At 35.0% G+C, this 26,954-nt stretch overlaps 1 protein-coding gene across 1 annotated transcript in view; it reads right to left on the bottom strand.

Moving 5' to 3' along the window:
* Nucleotides 1–26,954, bottom strand: part of LOC145303514 (sodium/glucose cotransporter 4-like) — an 86,158-nt gene that overhangs the window by 26,066 nt on the left and 33,138 nt on the right. The window contains exons 6-11 of the mRNA XM_080144950.1: nucleotides 24,921–25,026; nucleotides 15,680–15,760; nucleotides 10,083–10,297; nucleotides 8,654–8,789; nucleotides 4,403–4,510; nucleotides 2,733–2,883 (exon numbers count right to left, since the gene is read on the bottom strand). Of these exons, the coding sequence (XP_080001076.1) occupies nucleotides 2,733–2,883; nucleotides 4,403–4,510; nucleotides 8,654–8,789; nucleotides 10,083–10,297; nucleotides 15,680–15,760; nucleotides 24,921–25,026 (797 nt within the window). The remainder of the gene's footprint in view (nucleotides 1–2,732; nucleotides 2,884–4,402; nucleotides 4,511–8,653; nucleotides 8,790–10,082; nucleotides 10,298–15,679; nucleotides 15,761–24,920; nucleotides 25,027–26,954) is intronic.

Raw genomic sequence — 26,954 nt, forward strand, 5'->3', positions numbered from 1 at the left:
TTGTGATGACGAGTTGAGAAATCAAGAGAAGATTGTTTTACACAATTGGAGTTATTTTATTTATTTATTTATTTTTGTACGCGTTAGCATGAACGGCGTTTTTTTTTTAAACATTAATTTCAACACTTCAATAGGCGACCCTAAGTGTGACCGTACCAATGTCAGGTGAAAACCTAACCTCAATGTGAAAAATGTTCTGCTTACCAAAACGGACTTCGTGTTTTAGTTTGAAATAAATCTGTAAAGTATATTAAAAAAATAAAAAAGTGAAAAAACGTGTTCGAAAGTTGCACATATTTATGCCAATTTGCTTATTTATTTTAAACTAAAACAGGGAGTCCGGTTTGGTAATCGGAATATTTTCATATCCAGGTTAGGTTTTCACCTGATATCAACACGGTCACATTTAGGGTCGCCTATGCTTCTGAATTGGCAAAAAATATTTAAATATTAATGTCTCCTATTAAATTATTTCAAATCTCTAAAAGTATATAATGTTGAGCTACAACTTAGCACTTTTATAAGATTTTCTATGATTAAAATTTTTTTTTTAATTTTCTTACCAGTTTGTTCAAGCTCAGGTTGGCGTATCCTACTGGATGCCAAACATTCAACCACTAACTCAAATATTCCAACCAAAAGACATATTTAAGATTTTGATCGTTCCATTAAGTGCAATTGTTTGAATCTCTCTTGCACTTGGTTCACCGGGTATATTTGTCAGGTAGTTTTTGAAATTTTATAATTTAAATTCTATTGATGTCAACTTAGAACAGTGAATAGTTTAGTTATAAATGCGTATGCTACATGCAAAATAAACGAGAAAAAAGAGCAACTTTTAATACAGCTTATTGTGCTGTGTTATTTCTTTAGGAGGAACAACTTTGCAGCACAGCAAAATGAAAGTATGGATCCGGTTATGCGCTAAATGAGATTTATAATTGAATTGAAATTTCATCCCATTGTGTAAATGTGGGAGATGCCTGAGATAGGTGCAGCTTGTTGAGATCGTCCACATAAAGAGAAATTACTCGATGACAATATCTTCAAGATAGTAGACGCTTAACACGTCTTTTTCTCTGTCCATCTCTAATGTGATCATTCGTCTGCGCACACAGTCTTTTCATAATCTTTTTTCCTTTGCCATGACGTCATCTGGCACTCACAGGGCTCGGTCATTTGCATACAGCTATCATACATGCATTTGAACTCTGTTACATGAGGATTGGAGAGTAAGCTTGAAAAATATCAGAAAAGCATTTGACTATTGGACAAGGAAAAGTTGACATCAAATGAATAGAAGAAGAAGAAGAAGAAGAAGAAGAAGAAGAAGAAGAAGAAGAAGAAATATCAAAATTTTAAATATCAAGATTATTAGAGAATCCAATGTTGCCCTAAAGCAATTGTAGCACTATGTGGACTGATTCTCTGAGCTCCACAGATTATTCGAACAGTGAAACATCATATAACAGCTTGAGTTTTGCTGGGTAAGTGACAAATAGTAGAAGTTTGTTCATTCTCTCCTCTTTTTATTTTTTTGTTTCGTTGTTGTCGTCATTTATTTTAAGACCAGTGACTGTAAAAGCAAATAAAGATTTGTTTGGAAATTAGCAATGTTTTCAGAGGTTTTCTTTGTCTTATCCACTATTCTATATATATATGGGTTGTGGATATTATATACATATACAATATCCCCAATAAAGGCCATTGGAGCACCTCTCTTCCATGGTTTGAAAAAAAAAAGAAAGAAAATCTTATCTGTTTATCTACTACATGTCACTAGCAACTTCCTGTCTGTTGCAATATTCTGAAATGTAGCTTTAATCCTAATCTTTTCACCTGCAAATCCATGAAGTGATGATAGCCGCCATTCTTTTGTGTGTGCTGTGACGCACTTTCTCAGATTTCTTATGCTATCGCTAGAGCCGTGCTGCTCTGGATGTCAATTGTAAATCAGGTATAACAATGAAGGTGACTTCATGCAAACCTGACAACCCTGTGACATGGTCTATGTGAGCTCTGTGTAAAAGTCTGATTTGTTTAACATCATCATCAACAACAACAGCCACAACAACGACAACAGCCACAACAACGACAACAATAGTAACAACAACAACAACAATAGCAGTAACAAAAACAGCAACAGTAACAACAAAGACAACAACAACAACAACAACAGCAACTACAACAACAACAACAGCAACAGTAACAACAATAACAGCAGCAACAACAGCAACAGCAACAACAACAGCAACAACAACGACAAAATACACGACAATAGCAACAACAACAACAGCAACAGTAACAACATCAACAACGACAACAGCAACAAAATCAACAACAGCAACAACAACAACAGCAACAACAACAACAGCAACAGTAACAACAACAACAGCGACAGTAACAACAACAACAACGACAACAGCAACAACAACATACAGTAGCAGGAGCAGCAGGAAGATGATGGTGCCTCAGTGGTTAACGATACGGACTGACAACCTGAGTGTGCCAAGTTCGAACCTAATTCGTTCCACAAAAACACTTTCACTTAGGAACGTTAGCAAATTTCACGTGATCCTTTCTGTAATTACTTGATATCTTTCTAGTTTGGTCGCACAACTAAAGAGCTACTTTAAAGAATAGAAACCGATAAATACTTTCTACTGTACTGAAAACAAATTCAAAAGTGCACAAAAGAACCAAACATTGTTTGGATATTTTGAAACACTTACCGTCCAACTATAAGCAGTTCCAAACTGGAAGCGTTCGTCCTGAATCTTGTCCAAAGATCCATAGTGAAAAGACTACTGGCACTATTAAAAACAGACGTCAGCGTACTCATCACTGCAGCCAGCATTGCAGCAAACATAATACCACGAAGACCTTTTTTTGTAAAAAAAAAAAAAAAAAATTAAATTACTCTATTTTGTTTTTATATTTTTATTTTAAAAATCGATTCAAAACATTATCTTATCCCAATCACACTTATATATGAAAGAACATTCTTACTTCAACACCAAACAGGTACAAGGATGAAATGAATTGTTCCTTCTGATTGGCTAGCATAATGAGGAAAATTCAAAGAAAAAAGAAAACAATCAAGAGAACAATCAAGAATCATATAAACTAGCATGATCCGTAGAAATTCTACGGAATGAGAAATATATGGAATCAATGAATATCTTTTGATGAAGCTGATATTTTTCTGAATAGGACAAAAAATTAGGTTTGGGGATTTAGCAGAGAATCCAACAAACATTAACAAAAGCTAAGGTAAAAAAATCAAATATACCATAAATAAATGCTACCATATCCAATAAAAGTTATTTTAGGACACACCTAGCTTATTATTTTTTTTTTTTTTTTTGCATTTTAAAGTAGTTTTAAATGCTTCTTTTAAATCTCACATATTCGGTTTTTATGAGCAGAAACAAGATGGCGGCCTACAGTCTTCTTCATGGCAACCAAACCAACCTTTGCAAAAATAGAATATTTGAGATTTAAAAAATAGCATTAAAACTACTTCAAAACGCAAAAAACAAACAAACAAACAAACAAACAAATGAGCCAGGCAGCTACAAAAGTAATCTTATTGACTATGGCAACATTTGTTTATTGTATATTTGAATTTTTTACCCTTTTTTTCATTTGTTGGCTTCTCTGCCAAATCCCCTTAAGTTTTGTTTGGACAGAAAAAAAAAATAATAAAATGCAGCTAATATGAGTTATTAACATTTCTATGAAAATAGTGTCCATTGTATTTTACAAATAGACTTGACCAAAAGGCGATGAATTAATAAGTACTAATAAATACTCAGAAATTAATATTGTGCTACATAGTTCAATACTAATAATAAAATCACATTAAAGAGACAATATTTAATTCACTCCTTCGGTCCAATTTCTCTGGGCAGACAATATTCTTCTATTATTTTTGCTGTGTTACTTTTGAATGTTCCCTTTTTTACGTACCGTTTTGCTGACTTTATTTTCGTGAAGAACTACTGCACATTGAAATTACTACAAGTTCCTATCTCACACCATTACAACAATGGCCATATACTATTATAATGATATTCGAAAACGAGGCTACATTAAAGGGGAGGTTCACTCTCATATTCTTGTCCAGGGTTGAGTGTTGAACTTTTCTAATCTTGATAATTTTGCTTTGTTAAAGATTTACTCTTTGATAACATAATTATATATATATATATATATATATATATATATATGTATATATATATATATATATATATATATATATATATATATACTCGCAGTATATAGATGATTCGGAAATCTATAACAATGTTTGAATTCCCAGTACTGCAGCCGCTAATAAGCCACCAAACTCTGATAATGTTGGCACACTTTCATGATTTATAAGATGCAAATATTTTACCAGGCATCAGGATGCGCATCACCAAAAGTGGATAAGCGATGTTTGAGCAGCCGTATGGATTACCACAAACATTTTCACATATTTTAGGATCAATACAAGCGACTTCATCTGAAATAAAAAAAAAATAAAAATATACATATATATATATATATATATATATATATATATATATATATATATATATATATATATATAATCACGTATTCGAAAGTTAAGAAAATATTATATTCCATATTAAATATGCTAAAGTAATTTTTTTATTCCCTCCTAAAAATACATCTGTATAACAGCCCAAAAATACACTTTTTTAGATGCATCAAAGGATGTATCAATGGTGCCTTGCAGTGATGGGATGATTCCAATATTTTTCCTAATTCCAATACAATTACCAATTCTGTTCTAAATTCCTGATTCTGATACAATTACTGATTCCAATTTTTTTTAATTTCTAAATATAGTTTTTTGGGGGTGGAGGCTATCACAAAAAACATGAAATATGTACATATAATTTTTAAACATATAAATACATTTATGGAGATTGATCTATAGATTTTAGCTTTACTGGAAGTTTAAAATCAATAAATATTTAGTTTTTCATCATTAATACGAGCTATAGAAAATTAAGTTTTAACCAAAAACAAACAAATGAAAACAATGAAAATAATCGTTGTTGGCATCGCAAAATAAGCAAAAAATTTTCCGATTCTGATACTAATTCTAATACCCTAAAAAGTTCCGATTTTTTAAATTTCCGGTTCTGATTCTGATTAATCGTCCCAGCACTAGTGTTTTCCCCATATCACTAATTTATGTACTAAAGAGTCACCACTTATCAAGGCCCATATGCCACTTGAGGATAAAGGTCAATGGGTTTGGTAAAAGGATAGTGAAACAGCAATGTGATGACTCGTAACAATGTTCGACTGACCAGAAATGAGGACGGCTCAACAAGAATTTGTTAACATTAGACTTGAGGATGACCATACTATAGTCATATGGGAAGCAGTCCGGTCGAATAGTGTTTTTGTAAATAAACTTTGGTTATGTAAGTTCTATTTAGTTTTAGGTGCACAGAAGGAAAATTATTTACATTTTCAGAGACTTTCACACAGTGACGTGCAGAGAGATGCAAATGTGGAAGAGAGTTGACAGAGCAGTAGTTGCTAAGCATTCAAATTTTTTGGAGAGAGGGAACATCCAATCAGAAAGGAAAATAAAATAGTAATTTTAAAATTTCAGCTAGGATAAATGAACATTTGAAAGTCTAGCACACACCTGAAGACATCCCGAAATATAGCATCACGGACAAACCACCTGACCACTTCACCACCTGACACAAGTAAGAACATCCTGCATGCAAAATATTGTATAAAAAACACATAAAAAATGCATATATGTATGATTATATGCATATACACATGCATTGGATCAATAAAAGTGAAATTGCACAGCTGGTTCCATCATTATATCTTAAGTTGTATAAGTTTGAGTCTATTCGTCACACCTTTGCATTGTTTTGCCTTCTATAAACTAAAATTTTTTCTTATATACACAATTAACAATGCTTCAAGCAAACTTAACCTATTAATTTTCGAACGTTTACCACATTACATAAGCAATTTTTATTTGTGTAACATTCTATAAAAGCGAAGTAGTTCAAGTGCTATCATTCGAGGAAGGTAACTTGATAAATCTGGTTGCATTTAAGTTAGATAAAGAGTGTATTTTATGTTTCGTATGTGTTTATATATTGTTATATAGCAAAAAAAAAAAATAAAGAACAATAAGGTAGCAAAAAAGTAGATAACTACTTTATTATTAGTGGAACAATAAAAAGACGTATTTGCATATAGTGTTAGCTACAAGTCTACATTAATGGAATATATACTCTCCTATGTGCTCAGCACACTTTTTTTTTTATATCTTCGGGTGACCAGAAGGCATATGGTACAAGTCATGTCACAACGCATATTCAAACTATCTCTCTTGTATTAGGACTTATACTTGAGTCTTTCGGGCATACAATCAAAGAATTGACCCCAGGAATCATCAGACTTCTGCACTCTTAGCCTTGATAAGTGATTACTCAAGAGTAAAGAAACAAAATAAAATCGTTTACCTTTATGCTCATGAAAGAAATTAATATTTTGTCATTTGCAACTCAATAGTTTGGATTTGTTACTAGCAGGACCCGTTAACCGGCGTTGCCCAGTGGAAGCCTGCGCCCCCCCCTCACAAAAAAGTAAACTACGGTTGTTGTTAGTGGCCACTGCTGTCCCTGAACAATTGAATACACTGACGACCGTGGTCAAAATGAAATAATCTGACTTTCACTGGATATTAGTGCTGGTTTGGGGTGGTAACATGCAGGTACTGTTTGAATTTTAAAAAGCAATTAAGGGAATGTGTAAATTAGTATAAATTAATAAAATTACGAAAAATGGCCCATTAAGTTTTAGAGGTTAAGGATTCTCACTGTATGTGAACTGTTTAGAGGGATCGAAATGTAAAAGTGTAAACCAAAAAAATTACGACTTTTTCATTCCACTTCTTAAGAACGGCTTTCAGAATAGACATCACCAACCTCCCCATCTTAAGAACGGCGTTCGGAATAGACACCCCCAACATCCCTATGCAAAGAAAGGCTTTCGGGGGAGGGGAGAATAATGAAATATTTTGATTATTCTAAAATATTTTGATTATTCTAAAACATGTTTTAGCTGACAAAATTTTTTGGCTTGAATAATCATTATAATCGTTGACCAGCACACCTTCGGTCTTGCTTATTCAATATCTAACAGCATCATCTGGTTTCTCATCCATTTTTTCATTTATCCGGACCTCATAATCTTAGATTGAATTGCCATAGCCTTCTAAACCTTAAACTTATTTATACAAAAGCACAGTTTATATATTTTTTGTTCAACATTCTGGGTGCGTGACAATATTCTCTTACATGTGTACCCAGCGTGATGATGTTTGGAAGTAAAATTTGAGGACATGTGTTGCATGGAGAGAAATAATATAAGAATGATATGAGGAATGTGTAAAGTGAATTTTAAAGACAGGCTTAGTTCTGTTGAGCTTAAAGGAAAATTAAACCTGGACTTTATAGAGAGATGTGTGCATAAGAGAAGACTTCGATGGTATGACCACATTATAGAAAGAATGGATGAGAGTTCTTGGGGTAGTAAATGTAGAACAGTTGAGGTAATAAATTCAGTTCACAAAGGAAAGCCAAGGGAAACACTGGAGAAAATTATACAAATCAACTTGAGAGAAAAATAAAAACCTGGCAAGAGATGGTTAGCTTGGAAATCAATATCTAAAGTTGTCCAACACATGCCAGTATCTAAAACGGATGTAAAACCGAATTTTTTCTTTACTAACGAATAAAGGCTCAAAACCTACTTGACGATAAGGGTTATTTAGTTTGTTAGACGGACAGTGAAACATCAAAGAAATTAATAACAATGGTTGTTACCGGTTAGAAATTGATTATTTAAAAGGGCGACTCAGCAAAACTTTGTTTGCATTGGATTTGAGAACGGCTGTGTTGTAGTTATTCGGAAAGCAGCACCCATGGTACTGTGTTCCACAATTGAAGAAAGAAACTTTGCTCATGGAGGTTCCATTTAGTTTTAGGTACCCAGAGTGAGAAAGGGAAACTATTGGCAGTGGGTGTAGCTAAACGAGTTCTTGTTGTAAATGTTTTACGGAAGGGAAACTATAGATTGAGGTTCAGTTGAGCATCTATTATGAAAATAGCGATAGAACAGAGAAAGACTAGCAACGTCTTTTCAGTGAGAAAGATTCTGTGGGGAAGAGAAAAGGACATCCATTCCCACTAGATTTTGAATTCGGTTTTGTACTCTATCAAAGCAGGAAAGATACTTTGAACGGCATCAACCTAGATGAGGTAACAGTACTCCATGTAAAGATGTATGGCTCTTGTACAACTGGAGAATTGCGTCAGGAGTGAAATACTTTCTGGAGCGATAGAATGATCCAACCATTTTTACAGCGACCTTAGCAATGGATTTGATGTAAGTCTTTCATGTCAGGTCTGAAGTGAAGATAAGGACGCATTTTAGCTTCGACTTTTCCCTTGAACCACAAATCCCTGAATAATCTGCAGCCTTCTTCTTACCTCTATCTTATGCCTACAGCATTGTAACATGTAAACAGTATGATTTATTAATCTTTTTTTTTTTTTTTAGCAGAATGGTTTTTATTGGAAAAGTTTCTAACCTGGGAACAAAACACGAGCGGCCATTCCGGGCAAAACAAACATGAAAAATGGTAAAATCTTTAGATAACCGGCAACAATTGACCCTCCTTTGGCGTGTGAAAGATTTTTGGCTGACAAAGACCGCTGTACCATTACCTGTGAAAACAGAAAAGAAGAATTATAAATGTAATAGAGGGTGGACGTAAGGGAAAAGAAAAAGAATGTGTGCACAGACCAACGAGCACGTTAGAGATCACGATGATGTTAGAGATCATGGTGAGGTTAGATCATGTTGAAGCCTTACTTTTGGAACAAACATCATATTTTCGATCTTTTTCAACCAAAATTGTGTCACTTTTTTTTTTTTCGTTGGCGACACCTTTTTGATATTTTTGTTTCTGATTTTTTTTTAATTTTTTTTTTTTTTTTTTGCTCTCTTGCAACCATACATGATATATAACTACTAAAACTAGTTTCAAATTAGTATTATTTTTTTTTACTTTTGTTCTATTAAAATAAGGCATATGGCCACTAAAATCGTAAGGGGCTATTGTGATAAGGGACAGATTTATAAGAGTAAACTATGTGAATTGGACAGTAAGATATTTGTTCACATTACTTTTAAATAAGGAATTCCAAAGGCAAACGGTTCGATTTAAAAAAGTTATTCGAATAGAGATATTCTAACATGTAGAAGCCATATTTGGATGGGATTTTGTTGCAAGTCAGGTAAGTTTGTAATATGTTTCTGTATATTTTATGGTGTGCGTGATTGAGTATATTCTTACATATGTACACGAATAAAAATGTCTACCATGGTCAATTTTTGTGGAAAGCACCTATCTATCAATGTGGGTGTGCATCACATACAACAGTTCATTAACATGTGTATGTGTAGCGCACAGGCAAGGGACATACCTCTCTCTCTCCATTTTCTCTTCTCATTTTTTCAAATTCATCTTCTTTTGAAGGAAACCACAATAATAGGTGATATATTTGACATAACTTTGCAACGGTTACATATTTTGATTCCTAAATTATGCTGAGGTTGCGTTTCTCCCGGCTTCCAAACATGGAGATGATATCTCCCGTGCTCTTGTCCAACTTTCCCACTGACTTTCAACTCTAAACTAAACTATATGTGTCTCTTCTAAACTATCTCATTACAGCAGTGCACTCTATAACAGGTCTGAAATATTTTGGTTTAATGGATACAAGTTCAGTAAGTACGTTCTATAAAAGTGCTTATCGAACAAGGATACAACAATGCAGCAATGTGATAAGAATTAGAACTTGGCAGACAAAATTATTAGGTTAGAAGTAGTTTCTTACCCAATATAGATGACAAAAACTGTTTTTGAACCTTGGATCAACCGATAGATTAATAAAAAAAAAAAAATGCATATTATAAAAAATAAATGTAAGGAAAGAAAGAAAGGTGTGAATTACTTGATCTGTACACCAGAACCAAATATCTCCAGGGATATTAAAGATTAGTGTTCCTGGCCACGGATAATCCGAATTGATGGGGTCACGGAGTAAACTGAATGAATCGCTTCGAGGGTAACCGCAACCATTTGTCTGATTAGAAAGCAAGACTGTGTTTGGTACAGCGTCCATATATTTGCTTTTTAAGGCATTATAGCCACCGACCTTGTTCAGACCTTAAAAAGAATAAAATCCAAAAAGAAAATTTAAAAAAAGAAAAAAGAAACTTCTGCAACTTTTAACATGTTTGTGGGTATATGTTTGTTCATGTGTGCGTATGTGTGTATATGTGTGTATATGTTTATGTGGGTGTATATATTTGTTTATGTGTGTATAGGAGAAATCATCGCCTCCAGCCTCAAAAGACAATGGATATCCCCTGTAAGGGTAGCTACACATTTAATTGTGAGGCAAGGGTTGCGCAATATCCAACTACACCTCTCCTGAATCGGCACTACTTGAGTCCAGTAGCACGGAGAAGTCCAAGAAGATTGGAAACAATTCTGAGATTAACGGAAAGCACATACCGCATCTGTAATTCTCAAATGGTCACCCATTTTAGTACTGACCAGGCTCAATGTTGCTTAACTTCGATGATCTAATGGGAACCATTGTGTCAACGTGGTTATGCTGTGTATAAGGAAAAATACTTTTAAAGTAATACAATTTTTATTTTTGCTCTAATCTACAGTGTTCCACTTTGTGGAGTTGGATTTTCATCACATTAAAACCAGACATTATGCCTACCTCTGCTCTTGTGGAGTGGAAGGTAAATCGTGAATGTTTGCTTCCAAAACCCAGTAGATAATACAGGTGTGAAACTGATTTTCTGGCATCCTTACTTCCAGAGCTGTGTTGGACTAAACGCTTCGCAAAACCATCCAATTTCAGTTTAATTTATGAGTTTAATAATGATTCAACCATAACCATTACACAGCAACTATACACCTGTCATGTCTCTAAATAACCATGGGTTGCTAGAGACTTGAAAATAGACAAGGATTTACATTTTAACACCACAGCTGTCACTTAAATTTTCCTGTAAAATCACAACTAAGTTTAAATTTGTAAAGAAATGAGATACAAAAAAAATAAATAAATAATTAAAAAATCGATTTAATTTGGAAATCATAAGTAGGACGACCCTGGTGTGTTTGTAGTATTATAGTGAACGAAAATTGTAGCTATGAATAGCATAGACCAATCAAAGATACGGTGACAAGGATGACTATAGACTCCCCCCCACACACACACACACACCTTCAGGAATTTTTCGATTGGCCTTGTGCCTAATTTTGCTTAGTGAACTTTTTGTTAGCCAAATAAAAATATAGAAATCAAAATAACGGGAGACTACCATCAAGATGTGCTGTGTAAATAAATAGATCGATAGTGCATATCTGTTGGTCATCCAGTAAACTAGTCTGATGGCAGCAGAATTATCAAGTTCTTTCTTGTGACTTTGTTTGGATTAAAAGAGGTGCTGGAAAATTGCCGTTGCACGTGTATAAGCATTGTCGCAAACTGGCAATATGTAAAAAAGACTAACTGTTGAAAAGTGGTTGTCTAGTGATAAATAAATACTTTATCCGGCCAATAACTCGATGATTTGACTTTCTGCTGCCTCTAAGTATAATAGCAGTTTATCTCCAACTATTAGAGTTACTTGGTGTCACTCAGGATCCTAATTTTTGTAAATTGCATAAATTATATGAAAAAAAAAAAATTAAATAAATAAACAAATCTGCTCAATACTGTAATCTGAAACGTTGGATTTCATTTTGCAACAAAATCAGTGTAAAAATAGTTATGCCCTGGATGAGTTTTGAACTCACAATCTTTGTTTCAAAGTATTGCATTGCTAACCGACTAAATAAATGGTTGAAAGCAACATACTTATTCCTGCTAAATATTTAATTTGGGCTATTCGGGATTTTGCAGAAAAACCACCAAACGAAAGAAAAGGGTCAAAAATCCAAATATATAACAAATAAATGTTACCAAAAGCAAGATGAGTTACTCTTCTACGTAAGTTTTGTGTGGCTGAATATATTTTAAAGCATCTATTTAATTCGAAATACAAGTAGTGGCGAGTTGATAAGTTAGAACGATAACAAGACGGCCGACATCAGACGTTCAATAATCACTTAAATCATGAAAACAAAGCAAAATACTGGTAGATATTTACTCATTAAATATCATGCTGACTATTATTGGGTGAATGTTTATCAAGGTTTTTTTTCGAGTTTTGAGCTATTACTGACACTCCAAAGATGGCATGTTTTTGTCAGCAATGTCGTTGTCAGTAACACTTACCAACTCAGCACTACTTGTTTTTCAAACAGAATAAAAGCTTTAAAATACGTTAAAATACACACGACTTATCCAGGTAGGTAGAAGAGTAACATCTTGCTTTTGGTTACATTTATTTGTTATATATTTAAATTTTTTACCCTTTTCTTCGTTTGTTAGTTTCTCTGCTAAATCCCTGAGTTATTTATCAACTTATCTTCTAATTATATTCAGGGCAGTTCTCTCTGTGTGTGTTCATATGTTTAGCTAAAAAAAAAAAAAAAAAAAAAAAAAAAAAAAAAAAAAAAAACTGCAAACAAAGCATTCACAAAATTGATATATTCTTGATTGGTGTTGCCTTGGACGAATGATATCTAAAATTTAAAAGAAATCATTTACAGGAGGGGAGGCCAACTGGATCAGGTTACATCAAGTGGTGGGGGAGGGCGGTTTTTCAACCATTTTATGTACTAATATGGAAAGAAAATGCTGACACATTCCTCGATGAATCTATTATATAAAGAGCAGTTGTCTGTGTGTATGTGTGTGTCCATCTATGATAGAATGGACTGAGCAGAGCAGAATGAGGAATTTAGAGATTGGGGGGGGGGGTAAGAGAGAAAGATAAAGAGATGGATAGAGAGGTAAAGAGAAAAGTTTTAATGCTAAACTTTTGCTCCAGGCAAGGTTGGGTAACTCTGCTAGTTTAATTTATAAAACTCACTATATTTGTGTGTTTTTGTGTTTGTCTCTATTTTTCCAAAGTATATTTCCTCTGAAACGCAAGGTCGTTAAGCGACACAAGGTGGGTCAAATAATTGCATGGGACATTCATTTATATATATAAAAGTGACATAGTCTGTAAGGAGTCAAAGTTAAAAAACAATTAGAACTTGGCAGGCATAAGTCGACTTAAAGAATGGAGACTTTTTTCTGGACTTTTTTTTTTGGACTCCATTCTCTCTAAAGAATTATTTTTCCATTTCGGATCAACTTGAGAGGATTTTCATGCAAGCTGAAATATCATGCGCAGTTTGTTTATATATATATATATATTCCTGGGTTTGAAAGAAAGATTCTTGAATTCAACAAGATACGCCTGAAGAAGGTTGGAGATTCAAAACGTTGTGCAAATAACACTCAAGATGAGAACAGTAGTCTGAAGAATCAAAATAATACGAATAAACAATCCTCATCTCAAAAATTTAGAAACGTAAATCCTGTTATGTTTATAAGAGGTTCTCTTTTGATAATTTTAAATGAATAAACATCAATAGAGAATTAATTCTATAATAATATATACGAAATCTACATAAATTAATATATTTCAGTATATTATACGACCGGGCAACACCGAGCGACCTGTTAGTAATTAAAAAAAAAAAAAAACTTGGCTTGGTTAGAGTTATTTTTCTAATTAGTATTGAAATGCTAACTATGACTCATATGCAAATTTGAAATAATGTTATAATTTATTTTTTATGTTTATTTCTTGATGTATTTTATCTATCGCTCTCCTCTCTCTCTCTCTCTCCCTCTCTCTCTCTCTCTCTCTCTCTCTCTCTCTCTCTCTCTCTCTATATATATATATATATATATATATATATATATATATATATATATATATATATTCAGGCAAACATTATTAAAAACAACAGAGATACCTTGCTTAATGATTCTTTTTTTCATTTTTTCGATCTTTCGTAAGATTTTTTAACTTCAAGATGGAAGGTATTTACAAATGTTCCATGGTTCACACGAGCGGTTTCGATTCTTTCTTGAATCATCATCAGGTGGAGATAAAATATTAAAAATAGAAGTGAAATATATGGTTACGAATGATAAAAAGAGTCGATGAAAAGTCGATTAAAATATACATTTACGAGTGATAAAAAAACTCGATTAAAAATTGGGATGATAAAAGGCAATGTTAGTAAAACCAGTCGTATACTGGTTATGCTAAACATTTCAGCACATTATTGCTACTTTCAAAATCAATGCTATTTATAGATGGGTGCTGGGTTTTTTTATATATAGTGCTTCAAGTATTTTTAATTTTTTACAATTACTTTCTCGTTGCAAAATCCTTGTGTTGTTCACGAGGACCTTTCTAAGATTAGAGGGGACAGCTATGTTGATTTGTTAAATGCTGGTATATTGAGCTAGTACTGTTCAAACGCATATATATATATATATATATATATATATATATATATATATATATATATATATATATATATATATATATATATATATATACGAGGTGCTTTCAATAAGTTTCCAGACCTTTTTTTGTACATGCATTGAAAATTGTTGTAGACTCTTGAAAATTCAGTATGTTATTGCTATACATCTTATGAGATGACTTACCAATTTTTATGATTTCAGGTTCAAATAAACAACTACTACAGGAATTGGAATACACCCTACTAAAGCCTGATTTCCACAGCTGGTGAATTTCAAAAATGCAATCTGGACGTGAGGACACTGTAGAAGAACAATTTGCAATAAAATTCTGTTTTAAAACTTGAAAAACTGCCACGGAAACGTATGGAATACTTCAGACTGCTTTTGGACCATCTTGCATGAATCGAGCATCAGTTTTTGACTGGTATAAAGGATTCAAGGAAGTCTGTGAGGGATGATGAAAGGTGTAGGAGGAGTAGGAGGAGTAAGGAAGTCAGAACACCAGAGTTGATTGGCCAAATAAAGAGTTTCATGGATAAGGACTGTAGTGTGTCTATAACGGCAATAAGTGCACAGTTTGATGCCAGTATGGGAACTGTACACACAATTATTTTTGAGGCACTGAAGATGAAGATGATTTGTGTGAATGCATCAGTTCACAACTCCATCCTTGTCATAGATTATTTGACCAAGGTGGACATCAAGACAGTTCTTCACCCTCTCTATGGTCCAGACCTTGCTGCTATGTGACTTTTGGTTATTTCCTAAGCTCAAGGAAGACCTTAGAAGCTGTCGTTATGAGACACTTGAGGAGGTAAAAGAGGCTTTGACGAGGGTCATTGACACGCTCACACAAGAGGACTTCCATGGGGCCTTCCAGAAGTTGTTGGAATGGTACAACAAGTGCATTGCTGCCGGAGGAGATTACTTCAAAGAGGACTAGAATTTCATGTGAGCACTATCAATAAAAGTGGCCATAATAAGTGGAAACTTATTGAAGGCACCTCGTAAATCCACCAGATGAAGATGGCAATTATCAAAATCCTATACATTCTGAGAGTAGAATAACATTGACATACTTATGCCCATTAAGACAAAGGCTCCGGCAATAAAGACGATTGTCTGCAGAGTGTCAGTGATTAGTACGACTGTTAATCCACCTGAAAGATAAAGAGAAAAAATTAATACTAGGCAGACGAATAGACTCACTTATTAAATATTGAGCAAGCAAAACGACAAGTATGTAAAACAATTAGTTGAAAATAACAGAAAATGAAAGGTCAGTCTGCGTCAACTTGCTAAACCCGAGATTAGGATTATTGGACTGTGGGAATTGATAGAAACGGATTATGCTATCACATGGCTCAAAGAAAGAGTGAGCAAGAAAAATGTTAGTTCCTGAAGGCATGTAACATTTACGGTAAAATGACGTTGACAAACGGTTCCCATTAAATCACTGAAGTTAAGCAACGGTGAGTCTGGTCAGTACCAGATAGGTGACCATTTCGGAATTCTAGATGCTGTATATAGTAGGACGTTGCCACCTTCCTGCAAAAACTGCAAAAACCTAAAGTCATCATTTTCCTTACTGAAATATACATGCGACAGGGGACTACTTGTGAACTTAATAGAGGAGGATGCCAATTTAAAACATCAAGGATGAATTCCACTTGCTTGCATGCAACGTGTGAACATAAGAATTTGAGATGAGCTGACAAAATATGATTAAACAGTGATTATCAATCTCTCTGTATTCTTTCCACTCCATTAATCAATAATTTGGAACACAGATCAATTGAGAACTTTCAAGTGATTTTGTAATGATTGGTTTCATGCATGTATCACACAAGGTTGATTGCAACACACACTCCATGTCAAAATAATGATTTATTACATAAGAATTGATTCCAAACCAGCAACTATTCTTCAAAATAAGTATAAACAAAGGATACTTGTCAACGGAGGTCTCCCCTTGTTCAGGGTCGTCAGATATTACCACGGATCCTTTCTTCTCATCTGTATCGATGTCATTTTTGATGAAGGGTGTACATTAATATTCATAGGTATTATTTAGTGCAAATATTTTCAGGAAAAATTAATTCAAAAATTATTTCAAAGATGTTTTGCATTAGGAATCATAAGTTCTAACTTTTCATAAGTAAAAACGCAATGCTAACCATACAATAAAGGGAACTTATATATATATATATATATATATATATATATATATATATATATATATATATATATATATATATATATATATATGACAAAAATCTATATTCCAAATTTCAAGATGTTAATCATCTTACCATTTATTTCTTATTATGTTGAAATACACAATCCTTGACAACACCTGTTTCGTAGTGCAGAATCATTCATTTAATTATTATGTCAATTTTTTAATCCATTCTGCCCTTAACTCATGAGAAGAAAAGGAACTTATCAACTTTAAAAGAAAATAATTGTAATCATACCCATATTCTTTTATTTTCTTTTAAAGCTGATAAGTTCTTTTTCTTCTGATGAGTTAAGGGCAGAATAAATTTTAAAAATTGACATAATAATTAAATGAATGATTCTGTGCTACGAAACAGATGTGGTCAAGAATTGTGCATTTCAATATACTTAAAAAAATAAGCAGTAAGATGGTCAACATCTTGAAATTTGGAACATAGACTTTCAAAAACTCTCGCACTAATGCTTCTCTAACAAGCCTCCCCTCCAAACTACTCCTACTGCATGCCCATAAATAACTTTGAAGAGTGTAACTATTCATTAGATATATAACCTCTACAAACTAACCCTGTAACATTAACAAACAAGCCTCCCCACAAAACCGCTTCCACTGCATGCCCCTAAATCTCTTTGAGGAGTGTAACTATTCATTGATAAATAACCTTTACAAGCTAACCCTGTAACACCAACTAACCATGCGGGGTCGCAGAAATACCGGGAGTAGGACCCAGGTGCGGAGCAAACCCTCTCAGGGCTGATGGACCCAGTAGATCTTACCAGATCACCGTCTAGGAGAAGGAAAACTCTGAAACTAAACCAAAGGGGAGGGAGGCCTCTCCAGTCTTGGACGACAACCTTCCTAGAGCTGGTGACTCAAACAAATTACCGGTCTGCAAACCTAAATTGCTTAAGGAGTAGATAGGCCCTGTCTATCGCCGGCTTCCATACTCCTTCTTTGCCTATTAGTCAGGCGCAGAGACACTATCACAGGTGAATCAACAAAACACTTAGTGGTAGATCTTGTTTCTTGTCTAGGGCATTGAATGCCGTTCCCCCACTCCCGACACATCCCACCCCTCATAACTGGGCACTTGGGAGTGCTTGAGTACCACGCATGCCTGTGCAATTAGATTGGGGTGATCTTCTTCTGATGGGCTGAGGGTACCGGATTGACAGTTCCTGGCTGCTGTTTCCGACTGGTAGTACAGGTGCCCTAACTCTTTGGTAGCGCTTAGAGCGGCTGCTCCATCAACAGTTGTATAATATCGGGATGTTTGTAGTGCCATGTCGCGCATGGAAAGGGACCCTGCACTCATCCCTGATGGGCTTTCCCGAGGCCACAGTCCTAGTTGAAGAAAGGTCAGCCAATTGGTCTACTTGTGTTGCATGTCTGATATCCTGCATAACCTCTTGTTCAGCTCCCCCTCACCTAACTGAAACTCTTCAAAAACATGATGACACTAAAATCAAAAAATAAGCCTAAACCAGGCCTAGGGACAAACAAATTCAACTTGTCTCCTCCCTTGAGGCTTGCATTCACTAACATCCGTGGGCTTAGAACTAATTTAGCTGATGTTGAAGCATTTCTCCTAACAAATACCCCGGATATCTTAGCACTAAGCGAGACTAACCTACACTCCTCCATCCCCTCTAACTACTTTAATATGCCTGGCTATCTCCCACTCTGCCGTAAGGACTCTGACAGACATATGCACCGACTTGGAGTCTACATTCGTAATACCCTCCCCCTGACTAGAGAAACAAACCTAGAAACAGACGATCAAGCCTTTATGTGCTTTAGACTAAACATACAACGCAACATTAGCTACTTTTATTTTCTCTACCGCTCTCCCTCGACCCAGGACTGCACCATAATAAACAAAGTCTCTGACAGTATAGACACAGCACTCTCCCTCGACACTAGCGCCCAAGTCCATGTATTTGGTGACTTTAATGTTCACTACAAAAACTGGCTTGGATTCTCTACTCACACAGATGCAGCGGGCAGCACAACACATAGTTTTACTATATCTCACTCCCTATCACAAATGGTTACGTTTCCAACCCGTTTCCCTGACCAACAAGAACAACAAGCATCACTTCTAGATCTGTTTCTGACTACAGTTCCCGAGGATTGTACAACAAATGCTAACAGCCCACTCGGGAACGCTGACCATGCAGTGATAATGGTAGAAATCGCCCTTAATTCTAGACCCAAAACTGAAGAGCCAGTGCTCAAAACAACGAGATATTATAAAAAGGCTGATTGGGAAGCCATCAGAGATCTTATCAGAGATGCCCCATGGGGAAATATTTTTTCTCTTCCTGCCGAACAGTGCGCAAATGAGACCACTGAATGGTTCAAAACAGCAATGGAAACACATGTTCCCGTGCGGAAATTTTATAGCAAGCCCCACTCTCCCCAATGGTTTACTTCGACTTGTGCAACTGCCATTGCTCAAAGGCAGCATGCATACCGCAGACTTAACCAACATAAGTCCAGTTCAAACAAACAGAAGTACATAGAAGCGAGAAATAACGTTAAGAAAGAAATAGCGACAGCTAAGAGAGAATTTACTGAAACCACTAAAAAATTAGGAAATCGTGACTTCTGGAAAATCTACAATAGTGTAGTAAACAATGGGCAATCAACAATTCCCCCACTAACCAACAATCACGAGGTTGTTTTCTCAGCAATCGACAAAGCTAATATGCTTGCCAGCCGGTTTGCCTCGAACTCCACACTGGACCCTACCAACCACCCCCTGCCTGACTTTCCTTTGCGGACAGACGCCACGCTAGACGATCTAAAATCACCCCTGCTCAGGTACATGCTATCATAATAAATCTTGACACTTCCAAAGCATGCGGACCTGATCTCATCCCAGCTGTGCTATTAAAAAAGTGCTCAGCCGAAGTAGCTCCAGTTCTCTCCAAACTCTTCAACAAATGCCTTAATGAATCATGCTTTCCGGGCTGTTGGAAAACCGCTTCTGTGGTACCAATATTCAAGAATTCTGGCGAAAGAACTGACCCATCAAATTATCGCCCCATTAGCCTCCTCCCACTTTTCGCCAAAATATTTGAGACCTTAATTAACCATGCTCTAGTCCGGCACCTTACAGACGCTAAACTTCTGACTGACCAACAATATGGATTTAGACAAGCCCGTTCCACAGCTGACATTCTCACTGTAATCTCTGAACGTATATACCATTCACTGGATAAAGCGGAGGAGGGCAGAGCGGTAGCTCTAGATATATCTAAGGCTTTTGACAGGGTATGGCACGAGGGTTTCCTCAGGAAAATTAAATCATACGGTATCACTGGTAGAATACTTAGCATAATTGAATCCTTCTTAGACAAGAGAAAAATCCAGGTTGTCCTCGACGGTCGAACATCTAAACAGTGTGATATAAATGCGGGAGTGCCTCAGGGGTCTATTCTTGGACCTCTATTGTTCCTGATATTTATTAATGACCTCCCCGACAAAACTGCCTCTGAGATGGGTATATATGCTGATGACACTACACTCTATAAAAGGCATGACAGGAAAACAAATGAACACATATCTAAAGAAATGGCAAAAACACTAGAGGATGACCTCTAATCTGTAGTGGAATGGGGACATAAATGGATGGTCACATTCAATGCTGCCAAAACCAAACTGGTTTCGTTCAATAACTACAAGAAACCTTCTCTGCCACCAATAGCAATGGCCAGTGACTCCCTGTCTGAGAGTACATCTTTCAAACTGCTTGGCCTAACGTTCACAGGAAACATGAGCTAGAACAATTATATTGAAAACATTGCCAGGGCCGCTGCAAAAAAGGTAGGCTCTCTCTACCGTACTAGAAAACTACTGACACCTGAAAGTATCCTGTATCTCTATAAGGCCACCATTCGCCCATGTATGGAGTATTGTTGTCACATCTGGGCTGGTGCGTCTACTACTAGTCTCTCGCTCCTAGACAAGGTTCAAAAAGAGTCGCCAATCTGATAGGCCCTGAACTGGCATCTAAGCTTCAGCCTCTGTCCCATCGACGAAACGTTGCATCCCTCTGCTTGTTCTACAAGTATTTTAATGGTGAGTGCTCTGACGAACTGCAGACACTTGTGCCCCCACGTCGCAGACACCCTCGACAAACCCGACAGGCAGCTAAATCCCACCCCCACACAGTAGAGATCCCTAGATGCAAAAGATCCTTCTACTCCAGTAGTTTCTTCCCCAGAACCGCTAGACTCTGGAATTCCATTCCAGGATCATGCTTCCCTAACTGTACTGACATGCAGAAGTTCAAGAGCAACGTGAACCGACATCTTGCTGCCCAAATCCCTACATAGTGCCCCCGTAGTTGCTGACCCTAATAGTAGCCCCCTACACCTGAGTGGCAATGTGCCTTGTTTGGAGTGAAAATGTAATTTAAAAAAAAAAAAAAAAAAAAAAATTTGTATTTGCTCTGTAGTTACATCGAGCTTCATAAATTAAAAGGACTAGTATGAATAAAAGGTGAAATATAATTGAACATATTTCTCCATAAACATATACACACACACACACACACACACACACACACACATATATATATATATATATATATATATATATATATATATATATATATATATATATATATTAAAACGTAGCCCTTTTCTCTAATTCAAAAGAAATCCATAGCAAAAGTAATCTTACAATTGTTTCAAAGCCGATTTATTCCCTAAACTATGTTATAACGAACAATTCTGATAAACCCTTTCTTTTTGTAGTATACGAAAGCTTGAAAAACAAAGGCAAAATAAACAGAAATTTTATCATCAGAAATTCTATGAAAAAATATTAGTGATGGAACGATTCGAAAATTTTTCCTGATTCTGATACAATTACCAATTCTGTTCTAAATTCCCGATTTCGATACAATTACCGATTCCGATTCTTTTTAAATTTTTAAATATTTTACTTACCGATTCGAGACTCATTTTATTTAACAGATGTTGGAGTTGTGCTGACTGTTGCTAGTCATAGCCGTTTCAATAATAAAAAAAAGTGTGATTTAACAATGCTTGTGTCAAAAAAAAAAAAATACAGAAACATAATACTTCGTCTATATCTGCCTTCCGAATCTATTCAGAATCCAAAGTGGTGTTTTATTTTTTTAATAAAATAGTAAAAAAAAAAATAATTAGTTTACTACTTTGTCCAACTGACAAAATCCCTGGACATAGGGTGAGTGGTTGGGGAAATCATTTTACTTTCCACTATCTTTTAAGCTTGAAATTAGTAACCATCTCCAACAAGGATCAGCGCCATTTTGATTTTCTCGGATTCAAAAGACAAATTAACGATAACAGACTCAGAGATAACAAATCTTACACTCTGTTTGAGCACTTCAAATTTATGCAAGGCGTAGAAAATTCAATTTTAATGCGTTTGGTAAAAGTTATTTGTTTTATATATTGTTGCGATTTTTTAATTGTTAACTATACTGCATGATTATTTTTTTGTTAAATCGTGAAACTGAACGTAAGAGTTTTGGCGGCTCATCATATCAAGAGATAAATTACTGAGAAGTGTATTTTTTAGTTATTCAATAATATTCAATATTTTCACTGAAAAATGCGAGGCAAGGAACTTGAGTTAAAATACAGCAAAAATGTAATGTGACCATTACACTTTAACTGTGCTGCTATATATCAATAATCAGACCCACACGTTGTCTGAGACTTTTTTGTGCAAAGGAACAAACAAAAACAGGAAAGAAAGAAAAATCCAACTCGGCATTGGTTTTGAAGTGAAAATAAAATGCATTTATTCATGTTTATTTCAAAATAACGCATTTCATTATTTTTCAAGTCTTTTCACACACGTTTTATAACGCTCTGCCGTATAATGTGTGCTTTTTAAAAGTCCCTCTCCCCGCCAGTGCTTTCTCGCCCTCATGTTCTCGCATCCATCTTCCCTGACACGCACTTTGCTAATATTTTCGCTAGTCAGCTATTCTGTGACTGCTGTTGATTTTCTCACACACATCACATATGTGCTCTGTTACAAAAATAGTTCTTGCTTTCCTTGGTGCTTATGCATCGATATGTACATATGAAATATTTTCGTTTTTGATTTAAAAGAGTTATATGAAAAGGGGAGATAAATACATATTCATTGTATCCAGTGTTTTTTTTTTCTTGCAAGTGTTTCGTTCAGCTAAACTTAATTTCATTTCAATTCCCTAGATTTTTTTTATATTAAAACTGATTTATTGATCATTTTCTGTTTAATCCATTCATCAAATTCATTTGATTTTAACGTATTCTCCGTATTCTTATTTGATTTTGTATTTATCCCAGCTTTCACCCTACCCCTACCCTCAAATTGAATTATCTCCCCCTTTCATGTAACGCTTTTAAATTAAATAAAAAAATATTTCATATAAATACATAACGATGAAGAAGTACCCTTTTATTTTGTATGTCGGAGTTTGTGCATATTACTCCTGGAAAATAAAACAAAAATCTTCAAACGATGTCTACCGGAAAAGTCGAGTTCTAATCATTTAATAACTATCGACTTTGGAAGTTATTTATTAATTTTTGTGTTGTTTTTCGTTCTTTTTCCATCTCGTACATCTATCTCTATTTCTATCTCTACAATTATATAAATGCAACTTTTCTGTGTGTATGTGTGGGTGAGTTCTTTCCTTATAGATTCCGAAACGGCTGAATTGATTTTCTTTAAATTTACAGAACATTACTGTATAAGTCTGGGGGTGATCTTAGTTAAGTTTTGTCTCAGAATACCCTTGATAATTATCGATAATCGATAATCAAAACCGTTATATGAATGTATCTATCATCGGTAAATCCATTTTTTCCATGTTGTCACTTAGCAACAATCATAGAACAACGAGCTGTGAAAATTCTACTAAAATAACAGATTCTTTATGCTATAATAAGTAGGCTTGAAAACACTTTTTTAAGATCGTGGCAAGCTGACATAATGGTTATTGTATTTTACTCATTGTCTTTAGATTTTGGTTTCAATCTTAGCTCGAGTATTTTTTTTTTTTTTTAACTTACTAGAAGTGAGCTGTTTAGAAAAAATATACAACTCGCATGCACGTGTTTCAGTTTCTGTATGAATTAAAATATAATATTTATGCATATTTTATGACTGGGCAACGTCGGGCTGCCTGCTAGCATCACATATAGATTCAATATGAAATTTAGCAGAACCAACAAGAAGAAATATGATAATGAGATGAGATTTTTTACAAAGAAGTACAGACCTACTCTACCAACTAAATAAACCGATCAATAACTCAGTGATTTGACTTCTCATTAGTAATCAATAAAATAATAGTTTACATTCAACTAGTAGGGTCACCCGGCGCTGCTCGGGGATCTTAATTTCCATGAATTTCATAACTTACAAAAAATAAAAGATACAATAAATAAATTAATAAAAGTAAAACTAACCAATCAGTTTCATGATGTAATTTAAAATGTTTAAGTTTATCATATGATAATATCGGAATAAAAATAATTAGGATCCAGATGCGGTTTGAACTCACAATCTTTATCTATAAGAATGGTGTACTGCCCCGCCCTCTCTCTTTATCTTTCTAGTGGAATGTAGATTAGCTATATTAAAAAGGAATAAGAGGAGTAATAGCAAATAAAACATGGTGAATGTTGAAAAATTGTATTTTTTTACCGGTGTCAATGAAGACAGTGGGAGTAGATGGAAATGAGAGGGTAAAACGCATTTCGTTTTCTTTTATTTATGACTAATAAAAAATAAAATATTGATCAGGATTAAATATTAAAACCGATGAACTTAACTAAAAATAAAAGTTTCATTTTATACAAAATGAACAAATATAAACACTGACTACATATATTTTTAAAAAGCTATTAATCATGAAAGTACAGTGCAAAAATTAAATTCAATTAAAAAATATATCAATTATTTATAGTAACTATTGTGTTTCAGCATTAAATAACATAAAAAAAATGTTGATATGCCTAAAAGAAGATTGTTTAAAAAAAAAAAAAACAGCAATAAAAGGAAGCCCAAGGTGTCCTCACCGATCATTGTAAACAAAGCTGAAAAGGCCAAGATGAGAATGCACGAGACGTACAGATTCCAACCAAATAACATTTTAATGAACAAGGCACCGGCATACATTTCAACCTACAAAAAAATAAGTGAAAACAAAAAACGTGTCAAACGGGTCAAACTCGTTGGTTTCACGAACATTACTAAATCTGTAAATTGCTAACTAAATTGAATTGATGTTTCAAAAGACAAAGGATACCCCCTGTAGGGGCAGTTGCGCATGTTATTATGAGGTAAGGGCTGTGCAATCTCCAACCACACCTCTCCTGAATTAGCACTGTTTGAGTCCAGTGGCAAGGAAAAGTCCAGGATGACTGGAAACAATGCCGAGATAAGCGGAGAGCACAAACAGCACCTGGAAGTCCCAAATGGTCACCCATTTAGTACTGACCAGGTTCAACGTTGCTTAACTTCGGTGTGTCAACATGATTATACCGCATATAAATTGAATACATCCTTACTTATATATAAGAAGTACTTTGTCGCTGTGCATGTATGCGTGCATGAGCGCGTGCATGCATGCGTGTGTGTGCATATATGTGTGCATGCGTATAAGTTCGTTCTTAATGGATTCCAAAGCGGCTGAGCCAATTTTTTAATTTCACACAAATGTACTCTATGTATCTGGGAGTGTTCTTGGATAAGTTTTGTATCAGAAAGCATCGACATAATCCAATTAAAGAAGGAACAGTCCGATTTTGAATAAAGATAACACTCTTATACGGTTTAATATCACAAGTGCATTTTAGAAGTTTTCTCACCACACAAGCAGAATGGCCCCCCGCATATAAAATCAACTGTAGGTTCTTTGATAGGACAGGGCGCATTTGAAATGAATGTTTCTGTTTAGAGAAAAACTGAATTTTTGCATTTTAAACTTTAATTCTAGCCGTTATATATAAAATTAGTTTTATAAAATCAGCAGTGCTACAACTCTACAGAGCAATATAGGCTACAATGGGACAAAGTAGGAAATAAGGACCCCAACCAACTTCACTGCGAAGAAAGAAACAAAAGGACAGATTTTGATTGACACCGTTTTGACCTTGACTTTTGCACACGCACACACACACACACACACACACACACACACACACACACACACATTCATTCACAATTTTTTGCAGATTTTCGCAACTAAGAGTGTTTTTTTTGTTTTTTAAATATATTTACAAAACATTTTAATAAAACTAGTTGACCCAAACTTTGGAGTGATATGCTGTGTTGATTCTAGAAAAAAAAAAAAATTCATGTTCTGCCAAAATTTAGTGTTTTTCCCCACCAGCAGTGTTGACAATGTTGAAAACTAAAATTATCTCTTTTCAGTAGAAGCTGGTTTTTAGGCCAAAGTGATCCCCCATGGTAAAAAAGATATCAAGCCCCCAAATCTCGGGTGAACACAAGATTTTGTTGGGAACTCATATACTACCACAGGGTTGAGAATTTAGGTAAGATTTCGTCAACAGTTGCTGGTGGGTTGCTCTACATGGAGGGAAGATCTTGAGCACGTCCCCTAGCAGAAAAGATGCTACAAAAGTATAAGTCTTGCTTTGGGCTTTGCACATCTTTTTTTATTTTTTTAATCTTTTTAAATTTATAGTTTTGTTGCAAGGGGTCGAAAAGTGTGCAGTGTAAGCTGAAATCGCTGGAAGCCGCAGGAACTGGAGTAGCAGGCTGTGAGGGTGAATTTCAGAATGCATGCAGCAGTAGAGAGTAGAACGTGTATTGCACACAAGTAGTTTGTTGAATAGCCCTGAAAATAACTGTTTGGGTACTGCTGCTGCCCCTGGTTCCCACACCAACTGGGTCTACCAACTTGACGTGAGTCTAGTTCAGGGGTTCTCAATCAGGGTCCACATGGACCCTAGGGGTCCATGAAATATTTCTGGGGGTCCACAAGCAAAACATAACAAAATGGGGGTCCACAACGATGTTTTGGTGGTCCATGAAGAAAACCAACTCAGAATAGGTTTTATTATTAAAAATTTAATTTCTACTGTAAT

This window comes from Euprymna scolopes, chromosome 19 (assembly GCF_053919585.1).
Source record: "Euprymna scolopes isolate OS-2025 chromosome 19, ASM5391958v1, whole genome shotgun sequence".
Lineage (NCBI taxonomy): Eukaryota > Metazoa > Mollusca > Cephalopoda > Sepiida > Sepiolidae > Euprymna > Euprymna scolopes.